At 41.1% G+C, this 14,874-nt stretch overlaps 1 protein-coding gene across 1 annotated transcript; it reads left to right on the plus strand.

Annotated features, from left to right (window-relative positions):
* Nucleotides 1-6,848: 6,848 nt before the first annotated feature.
* Nucleotides 6,849-14,874, plus strand: GGCT (gamma-glutamylcyclotransferase). The gene is made up of 4 exons (XM_081079265.1): nt 6,849-7,231; nt 10,765-10,910; nt 11,878-12,013; nt 13,095-14,874. The coding sequence occupies exons 1-4, from the start codon at nt 7,112-7,114 to the stop codon at nt 13,236-13,238; spliced, it is 546 nt and encodes a 181-aa protein (XP_080935391.1). The 5' UTR covers nt 6,849-7,111; the 3' UTR covers nt 13,239-14,874.

The raw sequence follows: 14,874 nt of genomic DNA on the forward strand, positions 1-14,874 counted from the left end.
TGAAATTGACAGTAGGATCTAGCAGGTCATTCTCCTAGAACGTACGTGTGACCTTCTCCTAACCCTGACTGGGAAAATATTGTGGTTCTCGTATCCTCTGACATCTCAAAGGGCAAAGAGGGAACGTTCAGAGGCACGGTGAGATTGACCTGCAGCTGTGCGCCTCCCAGAATGAGATGGTATCTTTCGCATAGCGAGGTTAACTGATCTGGCCTAATCATCTGCTTGATGTGGTGAGAAGCTGTTGCATTAGTCTCACTGGGCAGTTTATTTCATCATCACCCTCTTTTCATCTTCCTGACCTTAGATCTCTCGATTTTGACCTAAAATTCCATAAAGTACATATTTTGGTTCCAACTTTTGATAACATATATGCTAAAATAGCAAAAGTAACAAGGAGTACGTGCTCAAAGTACATAAAATATGAAGGAATCTGAACACAAAAAATGAAAGCTTTTTTATCAACTTGCTCCCCTATCCCCCACCTCTCCGATTCTATTTCCCTTCCCATAGATAAGCACTGTTAACAGTTTCATGTTATAGAGACAGAGATATCAAAGGAGACCATTTACTAAGCACTAAATAATAAACTGTACTGGAACTACTTTTCAGGGTCAGTCTCAAAAGAAGAATATAGTCTGTCATATATCCTGAAACATTACTGCCTACTGGAATTTTAATATATTATTTTTTCCCTTTTCCTCCCAGAACATTTCTGATTTAATATATTCTGGCATGCTTTCCTATCATTTGCCAGACCTGGGGGGAGATATAAATAGCACTATGGCTAATAAAAATTATGCAGACTCTCATATGCTAAAGCATTAGTATAAATTTTTAAATCTTAAATCAGAGCTGAAGGACAAGTGCCCCTCAGTAAATCAAGGAAAGTTGGAAAATGTTATAGGGAAAAAAGGATTTGGGAGCCTATGTGAAGTACAGGGCAGATTTTGACTCTGATCCAATCGATCAGCAAATATTTATTATTCATCTACACTGTGGTAAACACTGCAGGCATACAGAAATATACGGTGTGGTCCCTGCCTCCAAAAGGTTTACGATCCACTGAGAAATCAGACTGTCAAGACATAATGGAATCAGATAATAAAGGCTTGCATAAAAGCCTGAACTTGATAAAGTAATCAACAACATACCGCCTCTAAGGTTTCTGCACAAAGGAGTGATATGATAAAGCAAATTAAAAGAACATGTCTTCACTCCCTTCCATCCCTTCATTTCCACTCTGTAACTACTGCCCGAGCGCAAGGTTTTTGTGACCTTGCCTATTGCAGTGAACTTGTACCCAGTACTCAGCCATCCGCCCTCCTAGGTCATCTCATTCACAGTCACAAGGACGAGTTTCCAAAGGGGCAGGAAGGCCCCTCTGCTCAAAAGCCCAAAATGTCTTCCGTTTGACCACCAAATAGTCTGAACTTTTAATGCACAATTCAAGGCTCTCCCATAGACTATGCTAATCTCCTTCCAGATTTATCTCTATTTCCTAATATGAACCCATTGCTCTGCTGAAATTGAACTACTCACCATTCCCCAAAACCACCTCTGTGCTATCCTCATGTGATTTGTACCCTTGCCCCATCTCCACAGAAAAGCTGAGTCAGGGAAACCAGTCCGGAAGCTGCTGCCCTAATCCAGGTGCAAGATGATGACCCCAAGGAGGAGGGAAGGAGTTCGGGAATGAACAGAAGGGTGGATACAAAGGGAGTAGCTGCAGATCTTATTGACCGGTTCAATGCAGGGTTTGAAGGAGAGGGATGAGTCGAAGGTAACTCATTTTAGGCTTTAGACAGCGAACAGAATTCTTTCTCAATAACTGCTTATTCCACATCCTTGTTCATATTTATCTCATAGATGCCTGTGCAGCCTGGGACTACATATAATGAATAACAACTTCTCTATACTTGGGATCACTAATATATATTTATTTAAAGTAATACAGGCGTAACAAAATACTTTACTTTGGGAGCTGGAAGTCTTCAAGACACACTCTAAAATATTGTTGCGGGATTAAATGTGCCGCTTTCCACATAAACTATATGCATTTAATAAGAATCTTTTATTTAATGACCAGTGTGGTGTATCAGGCTTATGAGACTATCTTGTGAAAACGAAAGTGAGAAATTGAACTGGGTCTTGGGAACAGCTGGAGCCAAACATTTGACGCTCAGGACTCAGGTTTCTCTGTGTCCCTTCTCTCCTTTGACTGTGGTCTGGTTTCTTCTTTGTCACTCAGATCACCTTCCTCTTCTGATTCCCCCTGTGTAAACGTGGCTGAGACCCGCTCAGAGTGTTACAAGCTACATTCTAGGCACCCAGAGAGTAACCTAACCCTCAGACTCACGTTCAAATTCTCAGGAAAGAAAACTAGAATTAGCAGGAAAATCAGATCCCTGTGTTCCCTGATCAGTGCTTCCTTCTCCAGAAGGAAAATGTACTAAGAAGACAGATTAGAATTGGAAAGATGTTTGGGAAGTAAGCATGGACTCAGACCTCCAATCCCTCAGCAAGTCTGGTCTTCATTACCATAAAACGGCACCCCACATCAGTCCTCCTTTCTCTAGCCTCACCCCCACTACCCTGGTCCAAAGCCACCATCCACTCGTATCAAAACTTCTGCAATAGCTTATCTCTTAATTATCATTTTTATCCCCTTAAAATTGATTCTCCACTGAGCATCCAGAATTATCCTGTTGAAAAGTAATTCAGATCATACCCCTACCTATAACACCCCAATAGCTCTTGATCTCTTAGAATAAAATCCAGACTCCTTCACGTGGCCTTCGAGCTGCTGCATGAGCTGGCCCCTTATTTCTCTCTTGATCTCCTTTCCTACCACCCCTCCTCTTATTCCTTCCACTCTAACCACCTGACCACCCCTTATTCCTCAAACATGCTAAGTTCATGCTGGAAGGCTTCTGTGGATTTATTTTCCTGGTGGGAGAAACTGTACTGATCAATGCACACAAGTCTCTGGTTTATCTGTTACAGTTCTCATTATACATCAACAAATTGGCATCCTGATGTGTGTACATCTGTCTCTTGAGTCTGGTTAGTGTAAATCTGCTCCCAGAGTCAAGATTGAACTTCTCAGCCCACAGAGCTAAAAGACAGACTCATGAGACCTAGTCCTTATCTGTCCCCCACTAAAGCACTACAGCCCCGAATGATCTCTCCTAAGCAGCCAGCAGGCTCTCTCAACAGACACACTGCCTTCTTACCATATGTCTTCAAACATGCCATAATGTGCAAATGTTTTGCCTGAAGTGTTTTTCTTCAAATGATGTGAAAATCGATTACAACAATGGCATTCAAAGTGGATGAGCGAGTTGATCCATTGAGGTATAAAAACAGTTAAAATTCTATTTTTATTTAATCTAAAGTATTAGGAAGTTTGCTTTACCATACTTTACTTTTACTTTTACTATACTTAGTAAATATACTTATATACTAATGTAAGAATTTCATTTCACTCTAACACTAGAACCCTCAGTCATCAGCTGTCTCATGAAAGATGTGAGGTGTCCTGGGGGAGGAGATGGGGTGCCTCCCCAAGAAGGGGTTGCCAGTATCATTGGCCTTCATTCATTCACTTTCGGTGTCTTGTGATTTACTGTAATGTCCCTGTGCTTCAGTGGGCTTAGAGAGAATTCTTACCAAAAAAAAAAGATTTCTGCAAAGAACTGGACTGCACATCTTACTAAAATTGCAAGCACAACAAAAAAGAAAGGGACAGAGATGACATTTCTGACTTCTGGTACAAGCTCTTCATCAGTATAAAAATAATGAACTAATAAAATCTGACAAAGTCAGCCAAAATAGGGAAATTTGCAGGATTATTTGAAATCGGATTTCCACTCAGTATTATTTGTAATTAACTTGGCCCTACATGTAGGTTTTCCTTGAGATGGGTCAATGATGAATGAAACTATTACAATTAACACGACGGTTAAAATACTAGTTGTTTAAAGATTTCTATTTTGTGGATATTATATCATATATTACATATATATACTCTGTGTGTGTGTGTGTGTGTGCTCAAAAATTTTAATGATACAATCAAAAACTTTAAAGACTACTAGATTTAAAAGATGGTGTTTGGAAAAAATTTCGTGTCATTATCTTTAGAATCAAGTGACTGAAAGCTAGAACTATTATTTCATAATATCGTTATACATAACATAGAGATTATACTTGAAAATGGGGGCCCAGGACAGGCTGCCCCAATATTCCACAATGGGAGGTATATTGATTATTTTGAATCAAAGTTACTTAAGAAACTGCCCATGCAAGAAGAAAACCTTTCCGTCCTCCTCAAAGGAAATACATCTCCCATGGGATAGGCGTCCTTCCTTTCCTGAGACTGAGACAACCTTATCACAAGACCTAAAAGCAGCCAGAGTCAAAAGCTTGTATCAACAAGCTGTGTATCACCTTTATGAATTTACTTTGTTTAGGTTCCTCACTAATGAATAACCAAACCTTAATTCCTCTCTAATGAACGCTAACTTTGTCCTGAATTCTCACAAATGTATTGTTTCGTTATCTAAGAAGTATTAAAAGGTGCCTGGTTCGATCATTTCTTTGAGCCTCATTTTATGATTTATGATGATTCTCCCATGTGCACGTGTTACATTGGTGTTTCTCCTGTTTATCTAGTCTTGTGTCAATTTTATTATTTAATTACTAGTCCAGCTATAAGAACGAAAGCGACGTAGAGTGGGGGGAATTCTCCCCCTCCCTGACAATAACCAATGACCTCACTAGGGCTTTACAATTTGAGAAATTCGCGAAGCAGCATCTGGTAATGACTCTAGAATCAGACTGCTTGGCTGTTAACCTCTGCTTCAGTGGTTGCTAAACTGCAACCTGGGCAAGTTGGTTAACCTACTGTACCTCAGCTTCCTCAGCTGTAAAATGAGACTATTACAACTTTCTGCAGAGGACTATTTTCAGGATTAAATGAGCTGTTGGATATAAGCTTTTCAACTAGTGCCTGGCATTTGATAAGCGCTCGGTGAACGTTAATTAATACTAACCAGGCAGGTTAGTATGGTTAGATTTGAAAAAACAAAAACAAAACAAAACAGAATCACCTTGCTACCTACCACCCCTTCCTGGACAACAGGGGTCCACCACGATAAACATGGAGAAGGTAAATAAGATGCTTCATTGGAGTTAAGAAAAGATTTTCAATGTTTGAGGAAACACTGATGCCTGTCTTCAGAAAATTTTTGCAAAATGGTCTTGAGAAAATCAGTTTTCCTTTTCCTTTTTTGACTTAACATGAAAATATTCAAACACATAGAAAAGGATAGAATAATAAAATGAACATTCACATATACATCACTCAGTTTAACATTTAACACTTTCCACATTTTTATTTTCCTGATTTAAAAATAAACATAGATACCAAACATTTTACCCCTAAATACACCAGTATGTATATCTAAGAAGTCATTGTTTTACAAAAGCACGCCATGATCATACCTAATTTTTAAAAATTGTCTAATATCATCTAACACCCTAGTCTATATTCAAATTTTTCCAGTTGTCCCCAAAATATCTTCTGTACCTGGTTTATTAAACCAGAACCAAGGACAAGCTGCTGAATTTGGTTATGTCGCTCGGGTCTTTCCATCCAGAACAGCCTGCCCTCATCAACTGGAGCTCCGTGGTTACCCTGAAATGCAGCTGTAACTAGAAAAGCAGGACGTCTATTATCTTAAATTACCACTTTTCAGAGCAAAGAGTTGGTGTTAATAGTCACCACCAGTAGTATGGCAAATGAGGTTTTTAAAGACTGTTTTTTAGATTTGACTTGCTGTTTTGGGGGAAGGCCTTTTACATGTTTGACACTTGCAATCAATTGCAGTCGTTCGTTTTGATGCTCAGATTGGTCTAACCGTGGCCAGTGGGCATACCTTCAAGCTGGCTTCCGTGTCCTTCTGAAACGACCTCGTTTCTCATGGATACCTCCTTCCTTTCTGTCGAAAGACGTTCCGTGCACTCTTAGGATTCATGCCCAGCTCGTGAGCTGGCCTCCGCCATTTCTCCAAGGAGCTCGGGTACCTTTGGGTAGAGAGCGGTCTTTAGAGATCAAGAGCCGGGTGCCCAAGATCGTCATTGTTTCCAGGCTCTGAGGTCACATTAATTGTTTTCATGCCAAAGTTAACAAAAGAGGGTTTATTTCATTGTTCTCATACTTCCACATCTTCTTTGACACTGGCGTTTTTGTACCTAATGACATTACCAAATAACTCTTCGAAGACTTACCCCAACCTCGTTGGATAGGGGCTCATAACTTACGAAGCCTATTTTAAAAGGGAGAAAACAAACGAGGGGTGGCGCGGGGATGTGACCCCAGCCAGCTACTTCCAACGGGGAGGGGAGCGCAGACACTCAGAGGGGCTTCCCCAGGAAGCAAGGGTCCGTAGAAAGAGCATCAGGGGCTGGGGATGCAGGAACCAGAGCGTGGGGCGAGCACACCTGTCCTGACCGACTCCTCTAAACCTGGGGGGGGACAGGAGTGTGGCGAGCTGCCGGGGGAGGTCACCGCGGGGGAGGGGCGCACACAGGGCGGCCGTTTCGCCTCCGAAGTGCCCCGAGGTCCCTAAAGCGCACACACAGCCTGGGACCCACGCGCCGTGGATAAAAACAACAACGAGGGAACAAAAAGCGATGGACACAAGACACCTACGCTCTGCGCGCCACGACCCCCACGCCGAGGCCACACCACCTCCGCGGACCGCCCGCCCATCCGCCAATGAGAAGGAGCCTTGAGCGCGGGGGAGGGACCAAAGTGGAGCCTGACCAATGAGGAATCAGCACCGGGTCGCCTCGGGTCGCAACATGTAGGAGTCCAGGGGCCAGGAGGCGGTGGGCTTGACCTATCAGAGGGGGTCGCACCGTGAAGACCGACAGCCAATCAGGAGAGCGCTCGCACCCGGCCCGCCCGGCCCACCCTGCCCACCTGGCTCTTAACTCCGGGGGCGGCCGCTGTCCCGGAGTCACAGGCCGGCGGGCCGCGGTCGCGTTGTCTCTTCACAGCCGCGCAGGCGTCTAGTGGGACCAGGCGAACCCGGGCTGCGAGATCATGCAGAGCCAGGAGGAGGAGGACACTTTTCTGTACTTTGCCTATGGCAGCAACCTAATGAGCGAGCGGATTCACCTCCACAATCCCTCGGCCGCGTTCTGCTACGTGGCCCGCCTGCAGGTCAGTGCTGCCCGCCGGGCCCCTGCGACGCTGTGCCCACTGCACAGACCAGGGGGCCCGGATTCCGAGTCGTCGCCCGGGGCCAGGAGTGCAGCTCTTCCTAATAAGAGTCCATCTTAGCCGCACGATCTGGCTGCTGCCCCCCTGGGCAAGCCCACCTCGCTCTCACCTCCTATGCTTGACCCCTGCTGACCAACGGTGCGCCCCCAGGCTGCCGTGATCTCCCCCTCTAACGCTTCCACGAGCTGCTCCTTCTACCCAGGTCTGACCGCCTCTCTCTCATCCACTAACGCAGGGACATCCTCATGGAGTCCATTCAGTTGGTACCTGTGAGAAGCCTTCTCTGACCCGAGTCAGGAAATCAGTTACTTTCTGTTCTGCACATACCTTTGCTCCAGGCCTTGTCACTGGTACTGTACAAATTCGCTTCCCTGTCTTTCGCTCCCGATCAGAGCCGTCCTGAGAGCTGGACCTGTGTGTTGCTCCCAGTAAGGGCTGTGCTCAGTGCATTCAAGTGGCTGGATGAACCACAACCCACTTGGGTAAACATCATTGCCCTGTGGTGCAGTCCATTCATTCATTTAGTACCTATTCTTCCAGCACTTACCTGGAGATGCAGGTGATTGAGTAAAGGTGGCTGCTTTGAGGACCTACCAGGTCACAGGACAGACGTGTAAATTCTGTGCAAAACCTTTTGACTTGTTGAACGAGACAAACATGGTCGCTGCTATCATTGCCGGGGTTCTTAGTTGCAAGCAACGGAGAGTGGCAGACTTAAGGAGAAAAAGAATTGTTGAAAGGCTGTTGGAGAACTCACAGAATGACCTGGAGGTAGGGCGACAAAGCTGACAAAACACGCAGGCAAAAAGGGAGATGTGGCAACCATAACACAGCCAGTGTCACAGCCAGAACCGGTCCAGGCCACTGCTGCACCCCTGCTGAACCTGGTAAACGTGGACCCGGCCTCTTATATCACCAGATACTATCTGCTCTGGACCCTGCCCGCCATTGTCACGACACCCCTGCAGTTCCTGAAGCCCAGATGTGCAGTTTCTACTGTCCGTGGGCACCAGCCTCTAATTGAAAGCCTCAGGTGGTGTCCTGATTGGCTAAGTCTTGGCCACATGCCCATGCCCTGACTGCAAGCAAAGCTGGGAGAACCAACTTCTGGTGTTCAAAGCTTTAAAAATAGGAGTCAGGCTGAGGCACCGTCTACCCGCCAGGCTCTTAAGGTAGGGAATTCCCCAAATGTGGGAAAGATGTTCAGATGCTTATAGTTGGGACTGGGAGAAGAGCTACCACGCATGTGGTTATTCAGTTACGGGTATGGTTACTCTTAAAAAGGAGTTATGGTTTACCTTCCTCTCAGTTTTGTTGTGAACCTAAACAAGTAAAGTCCTTTTTTATTTTTTAAGGAGACATACAAGGTATTATGAGAATGTAAGACGTTGGATCGTCTGTAAAGCTCTCTCTGAAGATGACATTTAAGCTGAGACCTGAATGATTGGGGGAGAGAAAAAGCAAACAACAGGAGGAACAACATGTACAAAAGTCCTCAGGAAAGAAGAAGCTGGGTCATCCAGCTAGTGTGGCTGGAGTTGAGTGTGTGAGGAGGATGTGGCATGACTAGAGAGGTAGGGCAGGGCCACATGTTACAGGACCACAGAAGCCAAAGAAGACTTGGGGCTTTATCTTGTGAGCAATGAAAATACCCATTGCAGAACTTCAGCAAAGGAAAGATCCGATTTGCAATATGGAAAGCTCATCTGGTTGCTCTGGAACATGGACTGGAAAAGGGAGGGCAACAGTGGATGTGGGGACCCCGAAAAGAAAGCTTTTTGTACCAGTCCACACAGAAGATAATGGCACCTTAAATGGTAGCAGTGGAGGGTAGATGAGTTTGGGAGATGTTTAAGAGGTAACAATGTTTTCTCATGGTGATTGATTGTAAATGGAGGAGGAGATAATAGGGATGACTAAGGTTTTTGGTGCCACAACAGGGTGGTGATGGCGATTGATTTTGTAAGTAGAAGAGGAGAATCAGATTTGGGAGGGAAAATCAAGCTCAGTTTGAACATACTGAGTTTGAGATGCTTGTTTTACATCCCAGGGAGCTGAAAAATATTAGTGAACATTTATTAAGTTCTCAGTGTGGGCTACACCCCATGTGTGCTAAGCACATTGGAAGCATGGATTAAAAGATGATTGGAATATTGGATGGTATTTTTGAAGCCATTGGAGGAGACAAGATTGGCTTGAACAAGTCGTTGAATGAACAGAGAAAAGGGCCTAAACTAAGCCCTTAGGAACGCCAACATTTAAAGACCAGGTAGTGGAGGAGGAGTTGGGAAAGGGAACTAAGGTGATCGGGGGTGGTTAACTAGTATATCAGAAGCAGCTGAGAAGTGGAACTAGATGAAGAATGAAAATTGTCTATTGGATTTACCAACAGACAACCCGTCCCTCGTGTGCCTGTAACTGTTATCAAATCCTCTGGTGTCCTGCCGGGGATACTTGGTCCTAGGACATCCAATATACCAATTGAAGGTACTGGTCACTCAAAGCAACCTTTTTCCGAAAATGTCTGACAAGGTTTTTAAGAAAATAAAGGTGACAGGAATCAAATATAAATCTTAGATTTATTATCTAGCCCAACCTTTTTTTTTATCTTATTAAGGAAACTGAGCTCTGGAAAGATGAAAAAAAACCTTCCTCAACCAAACAGCTAAGTAAGGATTTTTAATCTTCCCAGGACTCTGTCCTCTGATTACTCGTCTGTGTGAAGGAAGAAGCTAAACTGGAAAACTGGCTCCATTACTTATTAGTTATGAGATCTTAACACAAGTTGTTTAATCTTTGTAAGCCACAGTTTTTCTTGCTGTTAAATGGGTATAATAATTAAGTTGTTGACAGAATAAAAATGAGGGTCCTATAAAGCTCAGCACAGTGTGTAAAACCCAGTAATTTTCCAGTAAATGTTAGCTGCTCTTATGATTATTATATATTAGTATAATTTGTGAATATTCATAAGTATATAAAGCACCCTCAAAGGCCAGTTCCCTTAGTGCAAACATAGTGATATGTGATAGTAGGCTACTCTCAGAGAGAATTTTATAACCCCTATATAGCCTTCACCCAGTCTCAACAATTACGTACACGTACACTATGTTTGCTTCTGAGTTAAAATCTATGTGTAAATAGACTGGGAAGTAATTTTCAGAAATGAAAATGGTTGTGTTAAGGTATTGGGATTATGGGATTTTCCCCCCCTTTAAACCATTTGTTTACGGTAGGAGATTTGTACATATTCAGTATCTATTTCGTTTTTTAAAAAAAAGATGAAAAAATAGAGTCCTTCAGATATGGGTCCCTATTTGTTTGTCTTTGTATTTTCCACAGCATCTTACACATAGAAAAATCTCAAAGTTTATGTTTTAATTGCACGAAGTTCAGGTAAATTTTTTTTTTAACTTTGAGAAAGGAAATTATAGTTCAAGAGGATATTGATCATATCACTTTGGTTTTCTTTGTAGGATTTTGAGCTCGATTTTGGCAATTCCCAAGGCAAAACAAATGAAACTTGGCATGGAGGCATAGCCACTGTCAATCAAAGTCCTGGCAATGAAGTATGGGGAGTAGTCTGGAAAATTAACAAAAGCAATTTAAGTTCTCTGGATAAGTAGGTATCTTCTCATTATAAGTTAAATAATGACCAATTCCGAAAGTGGATCATATGCAAGAATGTATATGTATATACGTGTATGTTGGTTTTTCAAAACCATATATTACAGACATATTCTTTATACTTTAGAGTAAACATAAAAGGTATGATGTGCCTTTCCTAAAATGAGTATCTTAGAATGATCATTCTTTGTGACTGAGATTTGGGGGTGATGTGTAATCTCATCTATAGAAGATGGAAGTCCTTATTTTCATTCCATTTGTCTTTTATAAAAATCTTTGTAGTTTCATATTGTGAAAAGGCATGCATATTTTTGTAATTGTTACATATTTTTATTGGTTTCTAAAGCAACTGTTCAGTTTTTATTACAGCCGTTTTTAAAAACTAATTCTTTAAGGTGGCAGTTGGATGAGAAAAAGAGTAATAATAATGTGTAAAAACTTTAACAACATATTAGGAATGCTTTGATACTTTCTAGAACTAGAATTCCCAAAAATTATGTGACAGAGCATTTAATACAAAGAAAATTGACAGAAAAGATTAAGACTTGAGAAGAGCAGATTATCTGACATGCTTGATACTGTACCTCCCTTATGAAAGGGAATGAACCATCTTCTTGACTCTTCTCTGGTGGATAGTCTCTTACTGTCAGAACACATAGTCTGTTTGTAGCCCAGAGAGCAATGTTTCAGAAGTGTAAACATTAACTGTATTGAAAATAACTGCATGTTTTTATATAGGATAAATATGGAGATCTGTTAGAAGTATACGAGTACCAAGTAATAGTAAGTTTCAGGCTTTCTAATTGAAATGCCGTTTACTTTTGATGTGGTACTATTATAATATGTTCTACTATATCCCAAAATACGTAGGGAGAAAATACATCCATATAGTTAAAATTTTAATCCAGTAAATTAAATTGGCTAAGTTAAGTATGTTTAAAATTTGGCTGTTCTTGTTTCAGGCAAGAAGGGGTTAATAATGGAACATATATCCCAATAGAAATTAATGTCTACACTCAAGAAGGAAAAGAAATAACCTGTCGAAGTTATCAGATGAAAAATTATGAGCAAGCTCCCCCTTCACCCCAGTATAAAAAGGTAAGCTACTTACAAAAATTTTCATTGAGCTAAAGAATATCTTGTTTTTTAAAAGGCTTTGGGTGTTTTCAATTCTACATGAACAAATTCATTTTAATCAAAAAGATTTAATACAAAAGTGATAGTTATTTACTTGAAGTGCAAATTAAAAAACGTTTAGATTTATTTGTAATGATAGAACTGTTTCTAAAACTTTGTTTATGAAGAAAAAGCTTTTAGAAGTATTCATGAGTCATAATTCTAGATATGTATTTTCTTTCTTAAAGTAGGCAATAGTATGCATGGTATATTTTTAGTAAACTTATTCTATACACATGCTTTTGCAGTCATTTTTTTCCTCCAAAACATGAACACCAAGATTCATTTTAATGGGGAAAAAATATATGTTTCCTACTGCTGATGTGTTTTGTATCCCCAGATGAAGGGAAAAAAAGCTCACGTTGCCTTTCAAAATCAGAGAAATCAGAGAAATCACTCTCCTGAAGCACAGGAAAAGAATGTGGGATAGAGACCCTAATATCCCTTTTCAGAAATCCAGACTTAGGTATTATTGGCAAGCCCAATAAGGACATGGCACTGGAGTGGGTGACCCAGTTCCTAGGCCTAATCTGGAATTTTCTAGCATGGAACCTAGACGAATTAGCCCGGTATGGACCAGGGAGGCTCCACTGAACAGTTACCCTTTTATTTCCTCGTGTCTAACTCAGGTAGAGTAGATGCTGGGTTTCAATTTAAACTCCCTGTAAACTTTAGATTTTTTTGAAGAATGGCATTTTTTTCCTTAAAAGGTCATGCAAAGTCTGTACTATAAGTTTTTGTCTTAAATCACATTATTGAGTAAAATTGTTATTCCATGAGGTTGTATCATGGGGCTTTGAAAACTTCCTGCACATTCATACTCAATGAAACAAGACTGACTCTATCTCCATTTTGTTCTATAACAGTTTATTCTAGAGTTATCGTAGAGTTATCTGAAAGCTAATATTGCATACTTTGATACTGAAAGTAAAGCTGCAGTATTCTCAGTTAAATTATGTTCCTAACTAAAAGGAGAGTTTTGGTTTATTTTAACTATTTCTAGGTCATTTGCATCGGTGCAAAAGAGAGTGGTTTGCCACTGGAGTATCAAAAGAAGTTAAATGCAATAGAACCAAACGACTACAAAGGAAAGGTCTCAGAAGAAATTGAAGACATTATCAAAAAGGGGGAAGCAGAAACCCATTAGAACATACTAGAATATATCTACAGATGCTTTTTCTATGTGCTAATGTACTTTTAACGTTTAGAAGAGGGATTTGGGATATCTTTACATTTAACATATTTTCAACAATGCTCTGAGGCGATATCTCGCTTGAATGATTCCCTATTTTCAGACTATGAAAGAAACTGGGTCAGGGGTTAGACAATTGCAAAGGGGGCGTGAAGCACTGGAATGCATGATAAATGGCTCTGGGTACTTCTTCTGTGAACACTTATTTTCTTGGGTCAATATGAAGTATATTTTTGCTCCATGACAAAGCGTAGATTTGCAACTCGATGATGGTGCTGGTGAATCACTCTGCTCTGGAATTTTTCTTATCAATAAGAGCTAGCCAACTGCAGAGGTAGTTGGTAATAAAATTGTTTAAATTTACAAGCTGGCATGCTGTCCTTAGATGAATAAATGTGTTTGTGGTTTAACCTGTACTCCCTACTAAAGTTCTGCGTTTCGTTTTGTTAGAGATTCACATCATCACATGCAGTGGGTGTGTTCCTGGTCCTACCAAGTCTGTGCTAGAGACTGTCACAGAGTCTGGAATCAGACAGCCTAGCATCAATGGTCAGTTCCACCACTCTCTAGCTGGGAAAGTTTGGGTTATTTGACTCGGTGCCTCAGTTTCCTCACCTGTAGAGTGAGGACGCCAAAACACCTATGTCTTAGGATGATTCTGAGGAGTAAATGTATGTAATGAGCTTAAAACAGAGCCCTGCATAAAATAAGTATCAGCAATCATTATTGTTCTTATTGAAGAATTAAGTTTGCAAGACCCAACCTTGAAATGGGATTTTGAAGTAGAAGAGTCAAGGTGATGATGGAAAAATGTTTTCTGGAAGCTATAGTTTGATTCTTGGCTTTTCAAGAAATGGTCACCTTCGTAAATTTATTTACTGAATAAATGGAGAGAAAAGAGTCATGAATAAAACAATACTAGTTATCAAAAAAATCTGTCTCTGGAAGGCAGTGAGCTGGACCTTCAAAACAGGTTATTACAATGATAGTGAACTGGCTACAGGAGCATAAAATAAAGATGTGGTTTGTTCTCTTGGAAAAAATGACCAAAGGACTTTTCAGCTACAGCTGCAATTCTGTAGTGAGCCGTCGACTACAGGTTAGAACATGTTTTACAGCTCTTACACCTCACTATTTTCAAGTATACCCTCCAATATTCTAGTATTCTCTAGTTCTTAACTCCTCCAAAGAAGACCAAGTTTGTCAGTGTCCTGGAACCCAATTATGGTAATATAGTGAGCAAGTCCCATTTTTGCTGTAGATACTACAAATGGAATATTAATCTAATAATCTATCTCGCCTAAAATGACAACCTTTATTAAGGAATTTAGAACACTAGCAGTACAACCTTCATATCTGGCCTTTTAGCAAAAATCTGGTAACCACGAGGAATAGTTTCTCCAGTCATTTTCAAGGTGATCCTTCCAAATGTCCTATGTAAGGGATTTCATTTCCACCAGTGATTTTAGCCCTCTAACCACAATACAAACCAGTTCCTGGGTAAACCATAACAATCATAGTTTGTGAAAAGCATTTCTGGACTTGCAAGGAAATAAGGAAAATCTTCAAAGTATATCAGTCCCTCTCCCAC

Source organism: Rhinolophus hipposideros (genome assembly GCF_964194185.1).
Source record: "Rhinolophus hipposideros genome assembly, chromosome: 18".
In the NCBI taxonomy this organism is placed as follows: Eukaryota; Metazoa; Chordata; class Mammalia; order Chiroptera; family Rhinolophidae; genus Rhinolophus; species Rhinolophus hipposideros.

Coding starts and splice junctions, on each gene's coding strand:
- GGCT (XM_081079265.1), top strand. CDS start 7,112: ATGCAGAGCCAGGAGGAGGAGGACACTTTTCTGTACTTTGCCTATGGC. Junction 7,232..10,764: donor GCTACGTGGCCCGCCTGCAG/GTCAGTGCTGCC, acceptor TTTTCTTTGTAG/GATTTTGAGCTCGATTTTGG. Junction 10,911..11,877: donor AATTTAAGTTCTCTGGATAA/GTAGGTATCTTC, acceptor TTCTTGTTTCAG/GCAAGAAGGGGTTAATAATG.